Source organism: Rhinichthys klamathensis, unplaced genomic scaffold (assembly GCF_029890125.1).
Source record: "Rhinichthys klamathensis goyatoka isolate OS25496 unplaced genomic scaffold, OSU_Roscu_1.1 h1tg000482l_1, whole genome shotgun sequence".
NCBI lineage: Eukaryota > Metazoa > Chordata > Actinopteri > Cypriniformes > Leuciscidae > Rhinichthys > Rhinichthys klamathensis.
In genome coordinates, this window is record NW_026606969.1 from 578,500 (window position 1) to 601,500 (window position 23,001).

Sequence of the window (23,001 nt, forward strand, 5' to 3'; positions counted from 1 at the left end):
GTGTGGCAGGACTGTGTGTTTCTCTGTGTGTTACAGTAGTGTGGCAGGACTGTGTGTTTCTCTGTGTGTTACAGTAGTGTGGCAGGACTGTGTGTTTCTCTGTGTGTTACAGTAGTGTGGCAGGTCTGTGTGTTTCTCTGTGTGTTACAGTAGTGTGGCAGGTCTGTGTGTTTCTCTGTGTGTTACAGTAGTGTGGCAGGTCTGTGTGTTTCTCTGTGTGTTACAGTAGTGTAGCAGGTCTGTGTGTTTCTCTGTGTGTTACAGTAGTGTGGCAGGACTGTGTGTTTCTCTGTGTGTTACAGTAGTGTGGCAGGTCTGTGTGTTTCTCTGTGTGTTACAGTAGTGTGGCAGGTCTGTGTGTTTCTCTGTGTGTTACAGTAGTGTGGCAGGTCTGTGTGTTTCTCTGTGTGTTACAGTAGTGTGGCAGGACTGTGTGTTTCTCTGTGTGTTACAGTAGTGTGGCAGGACTGTGTGTTTCTCTGTGTGTTACAGTAGTGTGGCAGGTCTGTGTGTTTCTCTGTGTGTTACAGTAGTGTGGCAGGACTGTGTGTTTCTCTGTGTGTTACAGTAGTGTGGCAGGACTGTGTGTTTTTCTGTGTGTTACAGTAGTGTGGCAGGACTGTGTGTTTCTCTGTGTGTTACAGTAGTGTGGCAGGACTGTGTGTTTCTCTGTGTGTTACAGTAGTGTGGCAGGACTGTGTGTTTCTCTGTGTGTTACAGTAGTGTGGCAGGTCTGTGTGTTTCTCTGTGTGTTACAGTAGTGTGGCAGGTCTGTGTGTTTCTCTGTGTGTTACAGTAGTGTGGCAGGTCTGTGTGTTTCTCTGTGTGTTACAGTAGTGTGGCAGGACTGTGTGTTTCTCTGTGTGTTACAGTAGTGTGGCAGGTCTGTGTGTTTCTCTGTGTGTTACAGTAGTGTGGCAGGTCTGTGTGTTTCTCTGTGTGTTACAGTAGTGTGGCAGGACTGTGTGTTTCTCTGTGTGTTACAGTAGTGTGGCAGGACTGTGTGTTTCTCTGTGTGTTACAGTAGTGTGGCAGGACTGTGTGTTTCTCTGTGTGTTACAGTAGTGTGGCAGGTCTGTGTGTTTCTCTGTGTGTTACAGTAGTGTGGCAGGTCTGTGTGTTTCTCTGTGTGTTACAGTAGTGTGGCAGGACTGTGTGTTTCTCTGTGTGTTACAGTAGTGTGGCAGGACTGTGTGTTTCTCTGTGTGTTACAGTAGTGTGGCAGGTCTGTGTGTTTCTCTGTGTGTTACAGTAGTGTGGCAGGACTGTGTGTTTCTCTGTGTGTTACAGTAGTGTGGCAGGACTGTGTGTTTTTCTGTGTGTTACAGTAGTGTGGCAGGACTGTGTGTTTCTCTGTGTGTTACAGTAGTGTGGCAGGACTGTGTGTTTCTCTGTGTGTTACAGTAGTGTGGCAGGACTGTGTGTTTCTCTGTGTGTTACAGTAGTGTGGCAGGTCTGTGTGTTTCTCTGTGTGTTACAGTAGTGTGGCAGGTCTGTGTGTTTCTCTGTGTGTTACAGTAGTGTGGCAGGACTGTGTGTTTCTCTGTGTGTTACAGTAGTGTGGCAGGTCTGTGTGTTTCTCTGTGTGTTACAGTAGTGTGGCAGGTCTGTGTGTTTCTCTGTGTGTTACAGTAGTGTGGCAGGACTGTGTGTTTCTCTGTGTGTTACAGTAGTGTGGCAGGACTGTGTGTTTCTCTGTGTGTTACAGTAGTGTGGCAGGACTGTGTGTTTCTCTGTGCGTTACAGTAGTGTGGCAGGACTGTGTGTTTCTCTGTGTGTTACAGTAGTGTGGCAGGTCTGTGTGTTTCTCTGTGTGTTACAGTAGTGTGGCAGGACTGTGTGTTTCTCTGTGTGTTACAGTAGTGTGGCAGGACTGTGTGTTTCTCTGTGTGTTACAGTAGTGTGGCAGGACTGTGTGTTTCTCTGTGTGTTACAGTAGTGTGGCAGGACTGTGTGTTTCTCTGTGTGTTACAGTAGTGTGGCAGGTCTGTGTGTTTCTCTGTGTGTTACAGTAGTGTGGCAGGACTGTGTGTTTCTCTGTGTGTTACAGTAGTGTGGCAGGACTGTGTGTTTCTCTGTGTGTGTTACAGTAGTGTGGCAGGACTGTGTGTTTCTCTGTGTGTTACAGTAGTGTGGCAGGACTGTGTGTTTCTCTGTGTGTTACAGTAGTGTGGCAGGTGTGTGTGTTTCTCTGTGTGTTACAGTAGTGTGGCAGGTCTGTGTGTTTCTCTGTGTGTTACAGTAGTGTGGCAGGACTGTGTGTTTCTCTGTGTGTTACAGTAGTGTGGCAGGACTGTGTGTTTCTCTGTGTGTTACAGTAGTGTGGCAGGTCTGTGTGTTTCTCTGTGTGTTACAGTAGTGTGGCAGGTCTGTGTGTTTCTCTGTGTGTTACAGTAGTGTGGCAGGACTGTGTGTTTCTCTGTGTGTTACAGTAGTGTGGCAGGTCTGTGTGTTTCTCTGTGTGTTACAGTAGTGTGGCAGGTCTGTGTGTTTCTCTGTGTGTTACAGTAGTGTGGCAGGACTGTGTGTTTCTCTGTGTGTTACAGTAGTGTGGCAGGACTGTGTGTTTCTCTGTGTGTTACAGTAGTGTGGCAGGACTGTGTGTTTCTCTGTGCGTTACAGTAGTGTGGCAGGACTGTGTGTTTCTCTGTGTGTTACAGTAGTGTGGCAGGTCTGTGTGTTTCTCTGTGTGTTACAGTAGTGTGGCAGGACTGTGTGTTTCTCTGTGTGTTACAGTAGTGTGGCAGGACTGTGTGTTTCTCTGTGTGTTACAGTAGTGTGGCAGGACTGTGTGTTTCTCTGTGTGTTACAGTAGTGTGGCAGGACTGTGTGTTTCTCTGTGTGTTACAGTAGTGTGGCAGGTCTGTGTGTTTCTCTGTGTGTTACAGTAGTGTGGCAGGACTGTGTGTTTCTCTGTGTGTTACAGTAGTGTGGCAGGACTGTGTGTTTCTCTGTGTGTTACAGTAGTGTGGCAGGTCTGTGTGTTTCTCTGTGTGTTACAGTAGTGTGGCAGGACTGTGTGTTTCTCTGTGTGTTACAGTAGTGTGGCAGGACTGTGTGTTTCTCTGTGTGTTACAGTAGTGTGGCAGGACTGTGTGTTTCTCTGTGTGTTACAGTAGTGTGGCAGGACTGTGTGTTTCTCTGTGTGTGTTACAGTAGTGTGGCAGGACTGTGTGTTTCTCTGTGTGTTACAGTAGTGTGGCAGGACTGTGTGTTTCTCTGTGTGTTACAGTAGTGTGGCAGGTGTGTGTGTTTCTCTGTGTGTGTTACAGTAGTGTAGGGCAGGTGTGTGTGTGTGTGTGTGTGTGTGTGTGTGTGTGTGTGTGTGTGTGTGTGTTACAGTAGTGTAGGGCAGGTGTGTGTGTGTGTGTGTGTGTGTGTTACAGTAGTGTAGGGCAGGTGTGTGTGTGTGTGTGTTACAGTAGTGTAGGGCAGGTGTGTGTGTGTGTGTGTTACAGTAGTGTAGGGCAGGTGTTTGTGTGTGTGTGTGTGTGTGTGTGTGTTACAGTAGTGTAGGGCAGGTGTGTTTGTGTGTGTGTGTGTGTGTGTGTGTGTGTGTGTGTGTGTGTGTGTGTGTGTGTGTGTGTGTGTGTGTTACAGTAGTGTAGGGCAGGTGTGTTTGTGTGTGTGTGTGTGTGTGTGTGTGTGTTACAGTAGTGTAGGGCAGGTGTGTTTGTGTGTGTGTGTGTGTGTGTGTGTGTTACAGTAGTGCAGGGCAGGTGTGTTTGTGTGTGTGTGTGTGTGTGTGTGTGTTACAGTAGTGCAGGGCAGGTGTGTTTGTGTGTGTGTGTGTGTGTGTGTGTGTTACAGTAGTGTAGGGCAGTTAGAGAGATGTCTGGGTCACAGTCACTCAGTCTTCATTCAGCATCAGCGGTGACGTTCATGACTGGAGATCAGAGCGGCTGTGTGTCGACAGCATCAGGGTTTCAGACGCTAGGATATCGTTAGCAGTCTTCCAGGAACAGTTCGACCCAAAATGACAGCTTTATCATTATTCAGTATTTATTTAATTTGATTACATTTTATATTATTCATGTATTTTATTTATTTATTTGTCAATACATAAAATCAGTATAGTAGTTCTTTATTTTAGGTTTATTTATCAGTATATAAATGCATTTATGTAGCTGAAATGCATTGCATTAAACACTGCCATGATGGATTTTATTGATTGATTGATTGAGTTTACATTTTTTTTATAGCATATTTCATTATAATTATTTTGCTTTATAATAACAAGGATTTATGAGATATTTACTCTCCTACTAAACGTTCACAGTTGTAGATGAATCATTATTGGAAGGAAGAAAAAGCTCCTGCTGTAAAGCTCCTATAATACTTTGCTTGTACACACAGATTAATGTGCATTAGTGAGTCCTCATGTGCATGTGTGTCTTCACTCGTGCCGGTCTGATGGTAACACCCGTCCCGCGGGGCACATGAGCGATGCGCCGGACTATCAAACCTGAAATGTAATCTGTGTGCTGAGATTACCCTGGACCGGGCCACGCTGCGTCCTAATGAGCGGCCCACATGTAGATGTCTCCGGGACAGGCGGGGACGCCACTTACGGGCCAGATAGAAGAGCTGTCAGTGTGTGAGATCGGACCGTCGTGCACGACATAATCAAAGAGTGCACAGAGATTGCACAGAGATGGAAGCGCAGAAAGCGGCGTGCATAAGGCCAGGCTCAAATGATGATGGATTCTGGGCCGCAGAATCGTGTCTTTATGAACATGTTTTTTGTGGAAAGGGAAGGGCAAAATGTTCTTGCTTAATGTCTAAATCTAATGTTTTTTCTTTAGTAATCTCTTGAAAATATGTCACATTTCAGCCCAAAATTTTGTAAAAAAAATGAGGGCTTTTTCCCCACATTATAACATTATTTTCATGATAATTCAGCACAATTTCCACCCAATTCTCATTTCTTTAATGCTATTTTTTAGATTTTCTCATCCTCAACAAATAATAATAATAATAAAATTAATAATAAATAATAAAATGACAGTGCATTTTAAGCTAATTAAAGCAGGCAAGAGAATAAATACTACTATGATTTATTGATTTATTAATTTATGTGTATTGTAGTAATGGGAATCTGATGGGAGAATGTGCTTAATTGTCAATAAAATAATGTTACATTGTGAAAAAGCCTTGTTCTTGTTCCTAAATGTTTTTTCCCCATTATATAATAATCACAGGATATGCAATATTTTGCTTTGAAGAATATGCCTATCTTAGGGCTAATATGTTTTTTAATTTATTTATTTTCATGACACTTAAGCACATTTTCCCCGCCGGTTGTCATTGCTGTAATGTATAGTAGTAGTTAGTAGTTTAGATAGTAGTTGATCCTGGATGTTGATTGGTCAGAGCTTCAGTTCCACTGTCACACACACACACAGTAAAGAGAGATCGGGTTTGATAAATATTCATTTGCACATGAGCGTCCCTGGAAACGTCCCGGTCTCGACGCCTCAGACTCATGAATCTGGGCTCACTGGTGCTGCGATGCACAGCGCTGTGTTTCCAGTGCTCCCAGAAGCTGGAGTGTGTGTGTGCGGGAGAGACGAGGAAACACTCATCAGCCGTGTGTGATTTACACTCGCTGTGTCTGCCGTTAACACCTCTCACTGCGGGTTCAGAGAAGATTGAATATATAATCTCAGGGAATCGTGTCCAGATCACATCTCAGACCAAAATTAAGATATTTTGAGTCGATTTTTAGGGTTTAGATTCCTTCATTCGTTTGTTCGTTCGTTCATTCATTCAACTTTTCTTTATTTTCTTTTATTTATGTAGAATTTGAGGGGAAAATGTCAATAAATAAACAAATAACCTTTTAATCTTATTCCTGAAATGTTCTTGTTGTTTAATAATATTTTGCTTTTAAGATAATGCCTATTTTAAGGCTAAGTTTTTATTTGTGAATTTATCTTCATGGCAATTAAACACATTTTCCACCTTAATTCTCGTTCACAACTGTACTGTGTCTGTGGAGTTCAATTGTTTGGTTTTATCAATACAGTACATAATATAATGACTAATACAATGCATGTAAAAAAAAAATCAAATCTCATCACTTTATTGCTTTTATTGCCTTTAAATCAGCTTAAAGGCAATAAAACAAACACTACCATGATTTATAAATAATTTATTTTATTTATTCAGTATATAAAATTAAATATTGAATTAATCAGTATATAAATGCATTGTATACTGATTAAATCGGCATAAATGCTTTTCAGCAAATACCATGATTTATGAATAATTAGCTATTTATGTGTATACATACAGTATGCATTTTTTATTTTTTACATGCATTTATTTATTTGTTTAGCATAATGATAATAATGAGAGCGGTAAGTGTGCTTAACAACACAACATATAATCTCCCATTTCTATCTTTTGATTGTGATGTGAAAGGTGTGTCCTGACAGTAGCGCTTGAGACGAACCCTCTCTGTGTTTATGGCTCATAATTCCTCATAACTGAACTGCTGAAATATCATCTTCTGGCGGGGACTCTGATTGGCTGACAGATGCTCCTCCTGATCATGAACGCACCTGTGCAACGCAGATGCCGGAGGATATGTGTGTGTGTGTTCATGAAAACAAAACTACAGTAGGAAGCCAATTACTGAATTATAGACTCGCAGTGGAAGATCGCTGAGGATGCGGGACTCTATTGGCACACAAAACACCCTAAAACCATCCGAGGTCCTGTAACCTCTCCTCAACCGCTTCACACAGTTTTCTGAAGGTGTCTTGATAATGTAAGTGTGTGTGTGTGTGTGTGTGTGTGTGTGGTCGAGGGAGAGATCCTCCTGGCCAGAGACGCTCATGTAAAAAGTGAGCAGGTGATCAGATCTGTCTAATGCTTGTGGAAATGATTCGAGTTTATCAGCGCTCGGCCTGGAGATGTTTATATCGGATCCCTTCCACGTCTCCATCCGAGACACGCTTTCATTCTGTGCAAACAAATAGAGCGGCTTTACCGTGTGTTCAGCTGATGTACTTCATGATCAACCCTCGACTGAGTCAGATGTAGAGGAGGATCTCACACAATCACCCTAAATAATGAAGAAAAATATGCCTATTTTTAGGAATATTATCATAATGATTTGCATTGTGACATTAATTCCTTATCCAAATAAAACAGATTTTCCCCTAAATTTTCTTGAAAATAATTTAGAGATTATACTTATGTATTATTATTATTGCTAAGTCTCATTAAATTCTCATTAGTCTAATAGTTTCTGTACTGTTTATTATACTTCTTATATATTCGTGTGTATATATATATATATCTGTCAAATGTCAAATCGATGTGTATATATACACATATATTATATAAAATATTTTGTTAGATGCAATTAATCGCAATTAATCTCGATTAAATGATTTGAGAGCACTTATATATAATGAAAATTTCAAAAACATAATAAAAAATAATTATTATAATAAGCCTAATTATTAATTTGTTTGCTTCGGATCGACTGAAATATGAACTCAACATAGACCAAAGTCATCTAAACGAACCAAAAACAGGATGTGATGTCACGATGCGACCCTAACACGCCCAGCACACCTGTTTCTCCTCGTCATCTGAACCGTTCGGCACAGGCCTCAGAACAGCAGATCTGTGTTTACAGCTGAGATGCAAATACACTTATAGGGCCCTATTTTAACGATCTGAAACGCAAGTGTCAAAGCGCAAAGCTCAAGTAACTTTGTGGGCGGATCCCGGCGCTGTTGCTATTTTCCCGGCGGGATAAATGCCTCTTGCGCCTGGCGCAAATTTAAAAGCGGTTGGTCTGAAGTAGCTTCATTATTCATAGGTGTGGTTTGGGCGTAACGTGAAATAAACCAATCAGAGCGCCATCTCACATTCCCTTTAAGAGCAGGCGCGCTTGTTCTAAAGCGGATTCCTATTATAACGGCGGATTTGCCAGGCGCACTCCAGGAGCGGTTCACAGCCGAGGAGAGCAACGTTCTCGTCAGGGCCGTAAAACACAGAGAAGTGACATTGGGGATGGAGAAACCCACCCAAATTAACTTCTGTTAAACAGGCGTAGGATAATTTGGGTAAATGTGTAAGCTACATGTATGCTTTTATAATAATTTGTCTATCTATCTATCTATATATCTATCTATCTATCTATCTATCGTAATAATGTATGATTTGCAAAAATGAAAACTGCTGCTTAGATGAGAGAATAAACGTGTATGCGCGTTGTGCACACGCTACATTGATTATGGCCAAGCATGCGCCCTTAAAATAGCATAATGAACAACGCGCAACGCGCCACTGACTTTAGACTAGGTTTTTTCTGGTCAGTGGTGCAATTGTTTTATAGAACAGCAAAATAGCATGAGGGAAAGTTTGCGCCGGAACACGCCTCCTCTTTGCGCTGAACCGCCCCGGGGAGCGCAAGTGTATTTCTTAGTTAACCGACGTGCGTCTGTGGAGGGAAAAGTTCGCTTTGCGCGGGTGCAAAATAGGAATGATACATGCGTCAGTGTACAAAGTCATTTGCGCCGAGTGCAAGATAGGGCCCAGAGTGTGAAATGGTCTTAAAAACTACGCTTTATTTCTTTTCTGGAAATTGCTTGCTTCATTCTTCTGAGGTTTCGTGAGATTGTTCTACAGACGTCATGCTTAAGCAAGTCTGAGATATAGGCCCTTTTCACATGACGTCACACAACTTCCGTTCTGACTCAAAGCAGTGTATGTTTACTTCCGCCGGAATAGTGGAACGCGCTACCAAAGAGTATTTGACGCGATGGAGTTTACACAGTCCCTTCAACACCTGCCAAAAATACATCTAGATGATGTACAGTGACTTGCAGACAAATTTTCCCTTACAACACGTTCCAAGCTTGACAAAGGATGTAAATTCTTCATTGAGCAGTACTTGTTTGCATTAGTGTCTTACCTTTACTCCAGTCATTCCAGGGGAATCTAGATGGCGTTGCTCCTTTCTTAATCCTGGTTCGTCCACTGGTTGATGTACATATATCCTCCGCTCTGGGGTAAAGTGCTGACTACACACGTAAGTGCTCCCACGGAGGATTTTAAAACTCGGGCCCTCGTCTCTTTTGATCGCCCTAACCCAACATGCACGTATTTCAGCGTCCACTGGAAAATCGTGGAAACTTAAATAAGGAAATTTATGTTTGTTGTTTGAACAACAAGGAACACTACAATAGCATCTACAAGATGACTGTGCCATGCTTATTGGATGGGAAACTGTTGGAAAATGGACACAGGAATGAAATGAATGATAAATCACATCAGCATATGGAAATGGTTTGACATTTAGTGCTAGCTTTGATAAAAATTTAACACTTGTTAGTAAGCTTCTGGCAATACACGGGCTGACCGCGATTAACAGTTCTCTTGGTGTCACACGCAATAAGTCACTGGAAATTATCATTAACGTCATCAAAATAATCTAAATATAAGAACCAATAATGCTACATACATAAACATTATTATTATTTTTAATTTTAACTTTCGTGTTGTTGGTCATCACCTTATGCGTTTTCCTTAAGTAACTTTAACCAGCGCGCGCAAGTTAAAACGGAAGTATGTTTACACTGCTTTGCGGAAAAGCGGAAGTTATCTGACGTCTGTTACATGTATGTCCTGTGTTTCCCCCTGTTTAGTATATTTGGTTCAGTCCTGTTTCCAGTTTCCTGCTCCTCGTTTGTGTTCAGTTCATTCACCTGTTTCTAGTTAATTTGCCCCAGCTGTGTCTTGTTCCCATGATCCGTTCTCTGTGTATGTAAACCCTGTGTTCTCCCTCACTCCTTGTCGGTTCTCGTTAATGTGTAGCGTGCGTTGTGTTACTCCTGTGTTTTATGATTAAACCCTTGTTACCTGTTCATCCGCGTCTTCTCATCCTTCCTACCACCACGCACCCGTAACAGAAGAACCGACCCAAACAACATGAACCCCGCAACACTTCTGGGGAATCTCCAGCCGAGTAGGCGGCCTCGTCTCATCCTCGTTCACAGGAAGCCTGCCCAGCCAGAGACGATTCACGTCCAGCCTGCCCAGCCAGAGACGATTCACGTCATGCCTGCCCAGCCTGAGACAGATCCGTCCAGCACTAAGCCCTCTTCACCGCTGGTTCTGTCCAGCTCAAAGCCCTCTTCACCGCTGGTTCTGTCCAGCTCAAAGCCCTCTTCACCACTGGTTCCGCCCAGCTCAAAGCCCTCTTCACCGCTGGTTCTGTCCAGCTCAAAGCCCTCTTCGCCGCTGGTCCTGTCCAGCTCAAAGTCCTCTTCGCCGCTGGTCCTGTCCAGCCCAGAGCCCTCATCGCCGCTGGTCCTGTCCAGCCCAAAGCCCTCTTCGCCGCTGGTCCTGCCCAGCTCAGAGCTCTCTTCGTCGCTGGTTCTGTCCAGCTCAAAGCCCTCTTCGTCGCTGGTCCTGTCCAGCCCAGAGCCGTCTTCGCCGCTGGTCCTGTCCAGCCCAGAGCCGTCTTCGCCGCTGGTCCTGTCCAGCCCAGAGCCGTCTTCGCCGCTGGTCCTGTCCAGCTCAAAGTCCTCTTCGCCACTGGTCCTGTCCAGCTCAGAGCCCTCTTCGCCACTGGTCCTGTCCAGTCCAGAGCCGTCTTCGCCGCTGGTCCTGTCCAGTCCAGAGCCGTCTTCGCCGCTGGTCCTGTCCAGTCCAGAGCAGTCTTCGCTGCTGGTCTTGTCCAGTCCAGAGCAGTCTTCGCTGCTGGTCCTGTCCAGTCCAGAGCAGTCTTCGCTGCTGGTCCTGTCCAGTCCAGAGCCGTCTTCGCCGCTGGTCCTGTCCAGTCCAGAGCAGTCTTCGCTGCTGGTCCTGTCCAGTCCAGAGCCGTCTTCGCCGCTGGTCCTGTCCAGTCCAGAGCCGTCTTCGCCGCTGGTCCTGTCCAGTCCAGAGCAGTCTTCGCTGCTGGTCCTGTCCAGCTCAAAGTCCTCTTCGCCACTGGTCCTGTCCAGTCCAGAGCCGTCTTCGCCGCTGGTCCTGTCCAGTCCAGAGCCGTCTTCGCCGCTGGTCCTGTCCAGTCCAGAGCAGTCTTCGCTGCTGGTCTTGTCCAGCCCAGAGCAGCCTGCACCACTGGTTCCGTCCAGCCCAGCCAAGCCTTCTCCGCTGGTTCTGTCCAGCCCAGAGCAGCCTGCACCACTGGTTCTGTCCAGCCCAGCCAGGCCTGCACCGCAGCTTCACGTCGCCTGCCCGCCTGCGCCCCACTGCAGCCCTGCCGAGCCTGAGCTTCCCTGCACGCCTCCCGAGCCTGAGCTTCCCTGCACGCCAGCCGAGCCTGAGCTTCCCTGCACGCCTGCCGAGCCTGAGCTTCCCTGCACGCCTGCCGAGCCTGAGCTTCCCTGCACGCCTGCCGAGCCGGAGCTTCCCTGCACGCCTGCCGAGCCTGAGCTTCCCTGCACGCCTGCCGAGCCTGAGCTTCCCTGCACGCCTGCCGAGCCTGAGCTTCCCTGCACGCCTGCCGAGCCGGAGCTTCCCTGCACGCCTGCCGAGCCTGAGCTTCCCTGCACGCCTGCCGAGCCGGAGCTTCCCTGCACGCCTGCCGAGCCTGAGCTTCCCTGCACGCCTGCCGAGCCTGAGCTTCCCTGCACGCCTGCCGAGCCTGAGCTTCCCTGCACGCCTGCCGAGCCTGAGCTTCCCTGCACACCTGCCGAGCCTGAGCTTCCCTGCACGCCTGCCGAGCCGGAGCTTCGCGTCACGCCGGCCGAGCCAGAGCCTTCTCCGCTGGTCCCGTCCAGCCCTTCTGAGCCTTCACCGCTGGTTCCATCCAGCATAGCCGGGCCTTCACCGCTAGCCCAGCCAGAGACTTTCCATGTCCCGTCTGCCCACCCTGAGACTGTCCACGTCCCAGAGCCTGTCCCAGAGCCTGTGATTCCCCCCAAGAAAGTTTTGGGGGGGGGATATAGGTCACCTGAATATGCGTCTCCGCCATGGCCGCCCGAAGGGGATTCTCCGCCATGGCCGCCCGAGGGTAAGTCTCCGCCCTGGCCTCCTGCACGTCCTGCTCCGCCCTGGAGGCTTCCTGCTCCGGGTAGGCCACTCCCTCGTCAGCCTCCAGGGCGCCCACCCCCCCACCCTTATTGATGTTACTCGGCGCGAGGACGCGCCTTGCAGGAGGGGGAGCTAATGTTACATGTATGTCCTGTGTTTCCCCCTGTTTAGTATATTTGGTTCAGTCCTGTTTCCAGTTTCCCGCTCCTCGTTTGTGTTCAGTTCATTCACCTGTTTCTAGTTAATTTGCCCCAGCTGTGTCTTGTTCCCATGATCCGTTCTCTGTGTATGTAAACCCTGTGTTCTCTCTCACTCCTTGTCGGTTCTCGTTAATGTGTAGCGTGCGTTGTGTTACTCCTGTGTTTTATGATTAAACCCTTGTTACCTGTTCATCCGCGTCTTCTCATCCTTCCTACCACCACGCACCCGTAACAACGTCATTGTGAAAAGGGCCTATTAAAGAGCCTTTCTCAGACTGTCCTGTTACACACAGCAGCGCTTCACGACACATGAGCGTAATGTGAAGGACAGGGACGTGTTGGTGTTCAATCGCTCCTCTTCCTCTCGTTCGAACGCTCACTGTTGCGTAACCTCGGCAGTCATGTGTTCTAGTGTGAATCGGTCGAGTGTTGAAGTCGTGCTGTTAAACGACTTTAAGATTATTAGAGGTCAATTCTATTCACATTTACTTGTATAGCGCTTTTCACAATACACATCGTTTCAAAGAAAATGCACAAGTCCACATTACAACAGTGATCTGTTATCAGAGGCGACTGTCATTTCAGAAATGCACATACAAATCACAGTTAGCTCAAAAAGTACTAATTTAAACATTGCAATGATGTAAGGAAGAAACACTGAGCTCATTAAAGTAATGAATACTTGTTTGTTAACAAATGATTTTGACATTAATCAATGCTACGTTTTCTCTCTGTTGTTGTGGAGGAATGAACTGATGACAAACACCGTCTGATCGCTATAATGTGCCACAGATGTGTAATATAGTGTTCATATGCATTAGTAGATGAGCTCCACATGCTTCATGTACGCTTTATATATATATATATATACATGTTTGTGTCCGTGAACATGCTGGTTATTCCAGGTCAGATGCGCTGTGCAATTCTCTGGTTGTTTTAATTTACAGTCAAATCCAAATACAGGTGAAACTCGAAAAATTATAATATCGTGCAAAAGTTCATTTATTTCAGTAATTCAACTTAAAAGATGAAACTAATATATTATATAGACTCATTGCATGCAAAGTGAGATATTTCAAGCCTTTATTTGTTATAATTTTGATGATTATGGCTTACAGCTTTATTAATTAATTATTAATTCAATGAATCGTAGCTCTTGGGATGTTGTGAGATCATTTGTGTCATTTACATATTCTGCTATATGCTGATAAACCTGTCGCACACACTCTCCTCCAGTGCTTCTGTCTCTGATTGATAGTTTAGACCGTTTTATAAAGTAAAAGTCTTTTATTATAATTGTACAAACGTCCTCCTTCAGCTCGAGCTTCACGTGTCTTTCTGTGTCAAATCTGATATTATCAAGTAAACATAAGAATAACTTTGATATTGTTAGTAATATTTCAGCTGGACTGAAGCAGGGTTACTTCATTATCATCATCATTTATTATAAAAATCATCATGAGTATCAAATATGATCATCCGGCTTTTGAGGAAGGTTTATTAGTTCATCTCTCAATAATCACTGTATTGCATTGTGTTATATCCTTTAAAAATAAAGCTTTGATCATAAAACTAAGCATTTAAATATCATCTTTCTACAACATATTTTTGGCAGATATTGATATTTATAAGCCTTTTATGTAAGTATCATTGATTTACATTACAAGCCTCAGAATTTCATCTTTTTGTCCATATAAATATGCATATTTTTGCTCAGTTTGAATCTTTGAATAAATCTGAGCTGTTTTTCCTCCATATTCTCACTATATCATATAATATGAGCCGTAATATCCTGATGTATCAAATATGACAAACTATTTTTACTATTCATTGAATCCTTTCAGTTGTGAATGAGTGCAAATGCCGGATATTTTTAATGTTTTTATCCACAAATGATATACCTGAGGCTGTGCCGGACTGGAGTGTGTAATTATTCAGTCGTTTGTCCTGTTTTAACAGCAGAACATCATATTTCGATGTCTGTCTGATGGAAATGTTTGATTTATCAGTTATCTTTATTAAACCACACATCAGTTAACTTTTAACTTTTCATTTCAGATCATCCAACCATTTATTAGATTTTACTCATCATATTACGATTGATTTCTTTAGGAATGTATTACGTAAACAACAACAGTTACATAATTAATTTGGGATAATAACAATAATTACAAAATCAAAAGGATTTGTAATGAAGGTCTGTTGTGTTTGATGTTATGTTCTTCATTTGAATGAATGAGAAATACAGCATGTCCTGCTTTGTTTTATGAGGTTAATAATCTGCGTATTGATGTGTCGATATCTTGTGCTCGTCTGATCTCAGATTTAGTTTAGATGCTTTTTCTAAGTTTTCATAACAGCCCGTTTCATAAGAGGATCAAGCCTGCGAATGTTCAGGCCGCCAGTCAGAGGATTTGATGGTGTGTGTGTGTGTGTGTGTGTGCGCGTGCGTGCGTTTATAAATCCCTCGCCTGGTTTGTGGAGATGAATATTTACAAGTCTTAGTATTTCTCCCACTCAGTCTCGATAAGCAATTCCAAACCTCGTCTCTTTCTCTCTTGAAAATAACTGTAATTTGTCATTGCTGGTTTTTCCAGGTGCAGGTCAAAGGTCAGGAGATATTCAGGTCTCAGCGCAGACATCAATAGATGTCCTCTGATGAAATATTGGAATATGATTCACTTTAAAATAAGGGTTGAAACGTTAGATCCTTCTTTAATCTGAATATTGCTGGATATAAACCCCAAAGATCTGCGGGTTATGATGAAGCTGATGTGAATATAATATTAAGTTATTGTTTCAGTCTCGGCTCAGTTTAGTGTGTCGTTGTCTAATGATGTTTGCGTGTGGCAGGAAAATATCTGGTTTTTGCTTAATGATGTAAAATGATTAATGATTGTCTTATTAAGATGTTTGTGAGAGGAAAAAGAGAATATTAAAGGAATCAGACGGACAGGGGTGTGTATTGTTGTATTTCAGTTGTGCCGCTACAAATCACAACATGTAAATAGGAAAATGTTTGTGTTATTTTGTCACTTATTGGGATTAGTATGCTAGCTGGAGCCATTTACATCCAGTCTTTGTGCTAAGCTAGGCTAGCGGTGGGTGCGTCAGATAGCGTTACAGCACGCACGGAGATGACAAAGGTATGTGTGGACTTATCAAACTCTGGGGGATACAGTCAATAAGCTAAAGTCCCAAAAAGTCGGAGTGTTCCTTTAAGCACGACTGCATTTCTTTATATTTGAGTCCAAGTTCAAACACTATGAAACGCTTGTTAACGCACGAGCTCTGAAACACTGCCAGCGGAGATTACACAGCGGCGTCCACAACAGGGTTTGCGAGGGAACGCTAAAGTTTCTCGAGGGAACACAAGAGATTTGAAAAAAAAATGTTTTCTCCCATCCCAAATTTTTACCACCACAATGTCTCCGTACTAAACAATGATTGTGTGGAAAGTGCAAATTTTTTTCGCTCTTCTCCTGCTGGTCATGAGTCTGTCGTCATGGTAACGCTCCTGCCGGAAACTGATGCTCTCTCTCTCTCTCTCTCTCTCTCTCTCTCTCTCTCTCTCTCCCTCAGGATCTGAAGAAGGTGCTGTCGTTCCCTCCGTATCCGGGAGAGTTCCTGCATCCGGTGGTTTACGCCTGTACGGCTGTCATGCTCCTCTGTCTGTTTGCCTCCATCATCACCTACATAGTGCACCACAGGTAGGGCATTAAAGAGCCCCTATTATGATATTAAAGGTTCCTAATGTTGTTTTGGCGTCTCCTACAACAGGTTCACACGCATCTAATGTCAAAAACACTTTATTTCCTCATAATCTCCACGGCAGCGTCAGCTCTTTTCTCTCAGAGTCTGAAACGCTTCGTTTGTAGATTCAGTCTCTCTAAGCTCCGCCTCTCTGAGAGCTGCTCTGCTCTGATTGGTCAGACGGCCCAGTCTGCTGTGATTGGTCAGAAACCAAAATGCTCATTTTCATATAATCGCTGAATTTCAGCTCTTCCTCAGCAATTGATACACAGTAATACGAACAGTAAAGATTTTGCAATAATTATCTGCTTTACAGAGCACATATCCTGCTTTTTTCTCCATGTTCATCTTTCTTCAGTGTGTAATGCTGCTGTTTGAGCATGAAAAGGGAGTAATTCTCTATATCAGTGTCAGTGTTTCTGAACTCCCTGAAACGCCTTCATTAGCCATGTTTCCATCCACGTGTCAATCGAATTATCTGAAGTTCGGTAAAAAACCTCATGCGAATAAAGCTGGCGAAAGTGTGTTTCCATCAAACGGCTTTAAAGCGGATAAAAACCTGTGCGTAATGACGTCACATGCTGTTTTGCGATCAAATTGGTATATCGAATTGATTTGAGACATGTTAAGGTGTTTCCATTCATTTTCTCACCAAATTGCACAACATTCAAGCCAACATTTGCCAACAAAGTTTTGCTAGGCAAAATCGATCGCGCCATAATAACGTTTCCATCCGCGTTTATCGCATAAGCCGTATATCGATCAAGATAAAATCCGATGAGACCGATCGTATTTCATTTGAGTCGATATTCATGAAATTCAATCGAATTTTACTGTTTCCATAAGGCATTTTTCATTCGACATCACTTTATTCGGATAAAAACGTGTGGATGGAAACATAGCTATAGTCTTGAGTTTCTTCCGGGAACGAACACATCACAATATTCCTCATTTAAATAATTCATACGCAGAATAAAGGGGCGGGGCATGGTTGAGTTAGTTAGTAGTGTGTTGAAACCATAGGCTGTAAAGAAAATATGTGCGTAGTGTCCGTGACGTCACCCGTAGTGTTTCTGAAGAGCGTTTGTGAAGCCCAAAGTGGGCGGAGCCGGCCGTCGCCATCTTGTTAGCGCGTCACTCCCGGATAAACGAACATGTGCAGCGAGGCGGATTAGCTGAGGTGACGTGACGCTAACAGATAGCAGACAAACGGCTAGTAGTGACATCAGCGGCAATCCACCTGTCAGTCAAATGGCCACGCCCTTAATTATGCGGAACTTTAAGGCTTAGTATAATTTAAACGGATTAGTTATAAAAAAAACTCACCCCCCTCATGTCGTCATGAAGGGCAAAATTTGCTATATAGACCAAACCACTTTTTGCACCGGGCTGTAAACATGTTTTTTTCTGCTGTAAATTTGGGCACTTTAGCATGCGGGTCTATGGGATTGAGTCTCTTCTGCAGCCGGCCTCTAGTGGCCAGTGGAGGAACTGCAGTTTAACTCACTTCAGTGTCGGATTCAAGAGAGAGAGAGCGGAAGATCGCCGCTTGGTTGAAACTGGTGGTTATGGAAAGGGGCGGGACATTTCCCAAACACGCTCGAAGCGCTCGACCAATCACAACACACTGCTCCAGCCGACCAATCAGAGCACAGTGTGCTTTTCAGAAGGAGGGGCTTCATAGAGACAGGTTGTAAACGGAGCATTACTGACAGACTGGGAAGAGAGGAGCCGCAACAATGGAGAATATGAGGAGAATAATCAACATTCAAGCAGGAAAACCTGTTCTAGTAGAAGCAAGACTTTGTAAAAGGGCATAATAGATCGTCTTTCAGTTTGTTGTGAATGTGCTGGTGAATAAGGCTGTGACTCACACACTCACACACACACACACACACACACACACGAATAGTTCAGCTTTATTGATCTTCCATCATGAAGACACTCATGAGTCAGAAGTGGACATCTGTTAGATTTCACACACACACACTCTTCTGATCCACAGCTTTCATCTCAGTTAGACGTAGGGGTGGGACGATACAGGTACCTCACGATTCAATTCTGTGGCGATATGTGGTCCACGATATGATAATATCACGATTCGCAATATCTACGATATTCAATATATTGGAAGAAATTTCATCAACGATATATCACGATATATGTGACTGAAAAGAAAGATTAACAATGCATGTGTACATATTGAGAATTAATATACCCTAAAACTTCCCGGGTTTTTATTTTCCCAATCGTCGAACTGCACCGGCTTGTATTCGAGACAGGCGTCTATATGAGACAGGCCTTTATAATTTAGTGTTGAGATGTTGCCACGTGAAACTGCGGTCTTCCGACCTTTTACTATCGTGTCAATTGATTTTGATTAATATGCGCGAGGGAGAGAGCAAGACAGCGCTCGTGTTGTTTGAAGACGTGAGAGTGCGCGCGCGCGGCCGTTGCGCTCTCTCTGCTCGTAAAACCCGAAGTGTCTCCACACTTTAGAGTGGAAACTAGCGGGTGGGTCTTTGATTCGTTTTTTATTGTTTTCCGCCATTCTTCTCGCTTCTCTCTGTTGTTGTTAGTTAACTTGTGTTCTTCACTGGCCGCTGTTTGCGCCACTTTACCCCTATTTACTCGAACAGCGCCCCCCGCCAACAGAATGGTAGATATTGGGTAGTGACAGTGACACTGACAACGGGTAAATTAATCATTTTGTGTTGTAATAAAATATCGATATTGGGCGTTAGTGTATCGATTATTTATTGCGACAGAGAGCACAACGATATATTGCAATATCGATTTTTTTTCCCACCCCTAGTTAGACGTTTGTTTTCTTCGGACTGTGAGTCAGGCGTCTCTCATCTGTGTGTGTGTGTGTGTGTGTGTGTGTGTGTGTGTGTGTGTGTGTGTGTGTGTGTGTGTGTGTGTGTGTGTGTGTGTGTGTGTGAGAGAGCTGTAGATGTAGATTCCTTCATTTACAAGCCAGACTCTTGAGATGAAATCAGTCCATCATCAGGGCTTCGGGGAAATCACACTCCAGCCACAGAATCGTGTCATCTTTTCTTCGGCTATCCGCAAATGAATCTTTATTGAGTTTTCTAGTAAACCTCTGGGGCTAATGTGTCTCTTTAAGAGATTTAATCATGTTGTGGGCTGAAGTTCCCCACACACATCTATGAAGTCATCTCGACTGTGTTAAACTACATTGCATGTGAATGAGATGCTGGTATTTGAGCTGAAATGAAGAATGTAGAAATGGTGTTATGAGTTTCTGCATATGCTTGAATCAGTTTGCCTGATTTCATGATCTTTTTTGTCTTTGAAGTATGAAATTATGAAACATTTACACTAGCGTTTTAAAAGTTTGGGGTGAGTACGATTTTAATACTTTCATTCCGCAGGGAAACATTAACTTGATAAAAAGGGACAGTGAACGCATTTATAATGTTACAAAAGATTCTGTTTCAAATAAATGCTTTTTTTTTTTTTACTTTCTATCATCAAAGAATCCTGAAAAATAAAATGTATTACGATTTCCACAAAAACATGAACGGCGTTCAACATTGAATCCTGAAATAAAAATGTAAATAACTGTTTCCAACACTGATAATAATCATAAATGTTTCCTGATCATCAGATCCTCATATTAGAGTGATTTCTGAAGGATCATGTGACACTGAAGACTGGAGTAATGATGCTGAAAATACAGCTTTGATCACAGGAATAAATTACACTTTACTATATATTCACATAGAGAACTATGGAAGCTTGTTTCCGCCACAGAATGAAAAATAAAAAAGGTAATTGCGACTTTTTATCTCACAATTGCGAGATATAAAGTCAGAATTGTGAGATAAAAAGTCAGAATTGCGTGATATAAAGTCAGAATTGCGTGATATAAAGTCGCAATTGTGTGATATAAAGTCAGAATTGCGTGAAATAAAGTCAGAATTGCGTGATATAAAGTCAGAATTGTGAGATAAAAAGTCAGAATTGCGTGATATAAAGTCAGAATTGTGAGATAAAAAGTCAGAATTGCGTGATATAAAGTCAGAATTGCGTGATATAAAGTCAGAATTGCGTGATATAAAGTCAGAATTGCGTGATATAAAGTCAGAATTGCGTGATATAAAGTCAGAATTGCGTGATATAAAGTCAGAATTGCGTGATATAAAGTCAGAATTGTGAGATAAAAAGTCAGAATTGCGTGATATAAAGTCAGAATTGTGAGATAAAAAGTCAGAATTGCGTGATATAAAGTCAGAATTGCGTGATATAAAGTCAGAATTGTGAGATAAAAAGTCAGAATTGCGTGATATAAAGTCAGAATTGTGAGATAAAAAGTCAGAATTGTGTGATATAAAGTCAGAATTGCGTGATATAAAGTCAGAATTGCGTGATATAAAGTCAGAATTGCGTGATATAAAGTCAGAATTGCGTGATATAAAGTCAGAATTGTGTGATATAAAGTCAGAATTGCGTGATATAAAGTCAGAATTGCGTGATATAAAGTCAGAATTGTGTGATATAAAGTCAGAATTGCGTGATATAAAGTCAGAATTGTGTGATATAAAGTCAGAATTGCGTGATATAAAGTCAGAATTGCGTGATATAAAGTCAGAATTGTGTGATATAAAGTCAGAATTGCTTGAAATAAAGTCAGAATTGCGTGATATAAAGTCAGAATTGCGTGATATAAAGTCAGAATTGCGTGATATAAAGTCAGAATTGCGTGATATAAAGTCAGAATTGCGTGATATAAAGTCAGAATTGTGTGATATAAAGTCAGAATTGCGTGATATAAAGTCAGAATTGCGTGATATAAAGTCAGAATTGTGTGATATAAAGTCAGAATTGCGTGATATAAAGTCAGAATTGTGTGATATAAAGTCAGAATTGCGTGATATAAAGTCAGAATTGCGTGATATAAAGTCAGAATTGTGTGATATAAAGTCAGAATTGCGTGATATAAAGTCAGAATTGCGTGATATAAAGTCAGAATTGCGTGATATAAAGTCAGAATTGCGTGATATAAAGTCAGAATTGTGTGATATAAAGTCAGAATTGCTTGAAATAAAGTCAGAATTGCGTGATATAAAGTCGAAATTGTTATAAACTATTCTGAGGGGGAAAAGTTAGTCTTTTTTCCCTCTCAGAATTGGCCTGATAACTTAACTGAGAAAAGATGTCAGAATTTCGAGATGTAAACTGTCACAATCACAAGCGGAAGCAATGATGCAAGTAATCTCTTTATTGAGAGGTTGAAAAGATAAATGTCCAAGCAACACGGGTGGGCTGGTGGCGCAGGGACTAGATGGTCAGCGTGCAGGTGAAGAGTGCTGGTCGTGAATCCAAGTGCAGGTGAACATCCAAACGAGACGAAACCGAGAAGACACTGAACAGGAACTCGAACCGGACCAGGACTGCAGACAGGACACGCGAGGAACAAACACTGTGAACACCAAACAACGATCTGACAAAGAGAGGAGAGTGTGATGAGTATAAATAGGAGAGATGATTTGCAGCAGCTGGTGCAGAGACTGAGATCAGCTGGTACGCTGATCAGCGGAACGAGCGGTAACGCCCCTCACACACGCTCACACACACATAACAACAATTACACGAGACATGAAGAAAACAGCGAATTCATGAACCGTGACAGTACCCCCCCTCCTAGGAACGCCTCCTGGCGTCCCCAGACTCCCTTACCTGTCGATTGTAATCATCAATAAGGGAGTGATCCAGGATGTCTCTAGCAGGCACCCAACTTCTCTCCTCCGGACCGTAACCTTCCCAGTCCACCAAGTACTGGATTCCGCGTCCCCTCCGCCTTGAGTCCAGAATACGATTAACCAAATATGTTGGTTCCCCTTCTACGAGTCGCGGCGGTGGGGGAACCGGGGCAGGCGGATTAATGCGAGAGTGAAAAACGGGTTTAATTTTGGATACATGAAAAACGGGATGAATTCTCCTGTACACTGGAGGAAGATTGAGGCGGACTGCCACCGGACTAATGATCTTGGTGACAGTGAACGGGCCAATGAATTTGGGAGCAAGCTTATTAGAAACGGAGCGGAGAGGAATGTTCTTGGTAGAAAGCCACACTTTGGAACCGACGACGTATACGGGAGGTCTAGACCGGTGGCGATCGGCCTTGGCCTTGGTGCGCGCTCCCATTTGGAGTAGAGTCTCACGGGCTCTAGTCCAAGTGCGATGACACCTCTGGACGAAAGCGTGAGCGGAGGGAACCGCGACTTCGGATTCCAGACTAGGAAAAATTGGTGGCTGGTAACCTAGACTACACTCAAACGGAGATAGGCCCGTAGATGACACTGGTAACGAATTGTGGGCGTACTCCACCATTGACAGTTGTTGGCTCCATGAGGAAGGATTCTTGGAGACCAGACATCGCAACGTTCTCTCCAAATCCTGGTTGGCTCTCTCAGTTTGGCCATTGCTCTGGGGATGAAACCCTGAGGACAGACTAACAGTCGCACCCAGTAATTTACAAAACTCTTGCCAAAATTTGGACACAAATTGGGGTCCTCTGTCCGAAACCACGTCCATCGGGAGGCCATGTAACCGAAAGACGTGGTTAACGACTGTTAACGCTGTCTCCTTGGCTGAGGGTAATTTGGGCAAGGGAATAAAGTGGGCCGCCTTCGAGAACCGGTCCACCACGGTCAAAACTACCGTGTTACCCTGAGAGGGTGGGAGGGCGGTGACAAAATCTAGAGCGATATGGGACCAGGGTCTCGAAGGAACCGGCAGCGGTTGAAGGAGCCCATCTGGGGGTCGATTGGAAGTCTTACCAGTGGCACAAACTGAGCAAGCCAAAACAAAACTGTGAACGTCGCGAGCCATACGTGGCCACCAGAATCGTTGCTTGACTAAAGATGTAGTGCGACTAACTCCTGGATGACAAGCCACGTTGGAACAATGCCCCCACTGAATGACCTCAGACCGTAATCCCTCTGGCACAAATAACCGGTTCGGTGGACAATCGACCGGAGGCGTTACCCCTTGTAAGGCCTTCTTGACCTTC

The 23,001-nt window shown here is 43.6% G+C and overlaps 1 protein-coding gene across 1 annotated transcript in view; it reads left to right on the forward strand.

Moving 5' to 3' along the window:
* Nucleotides 1-23,001, forward strand: part of LOC130072194 (adhesion G protein-coupled receptor A3) — a 221,027-nt gene that overhangs the window by 163,586 nt on the left and 34,440 nt on the right. The window contains exon 15 of the mRNA XM_056237207.1: nucleotides 15,789-15,916. Coding sequence (XP_056093182.1) covers nucleotides 15,789-15,916 — 128 coding nt within the window. The remainder of the gene's footprint in view (nucleotides 1-15,788; nucleotides 15,917-23,001) is intronic.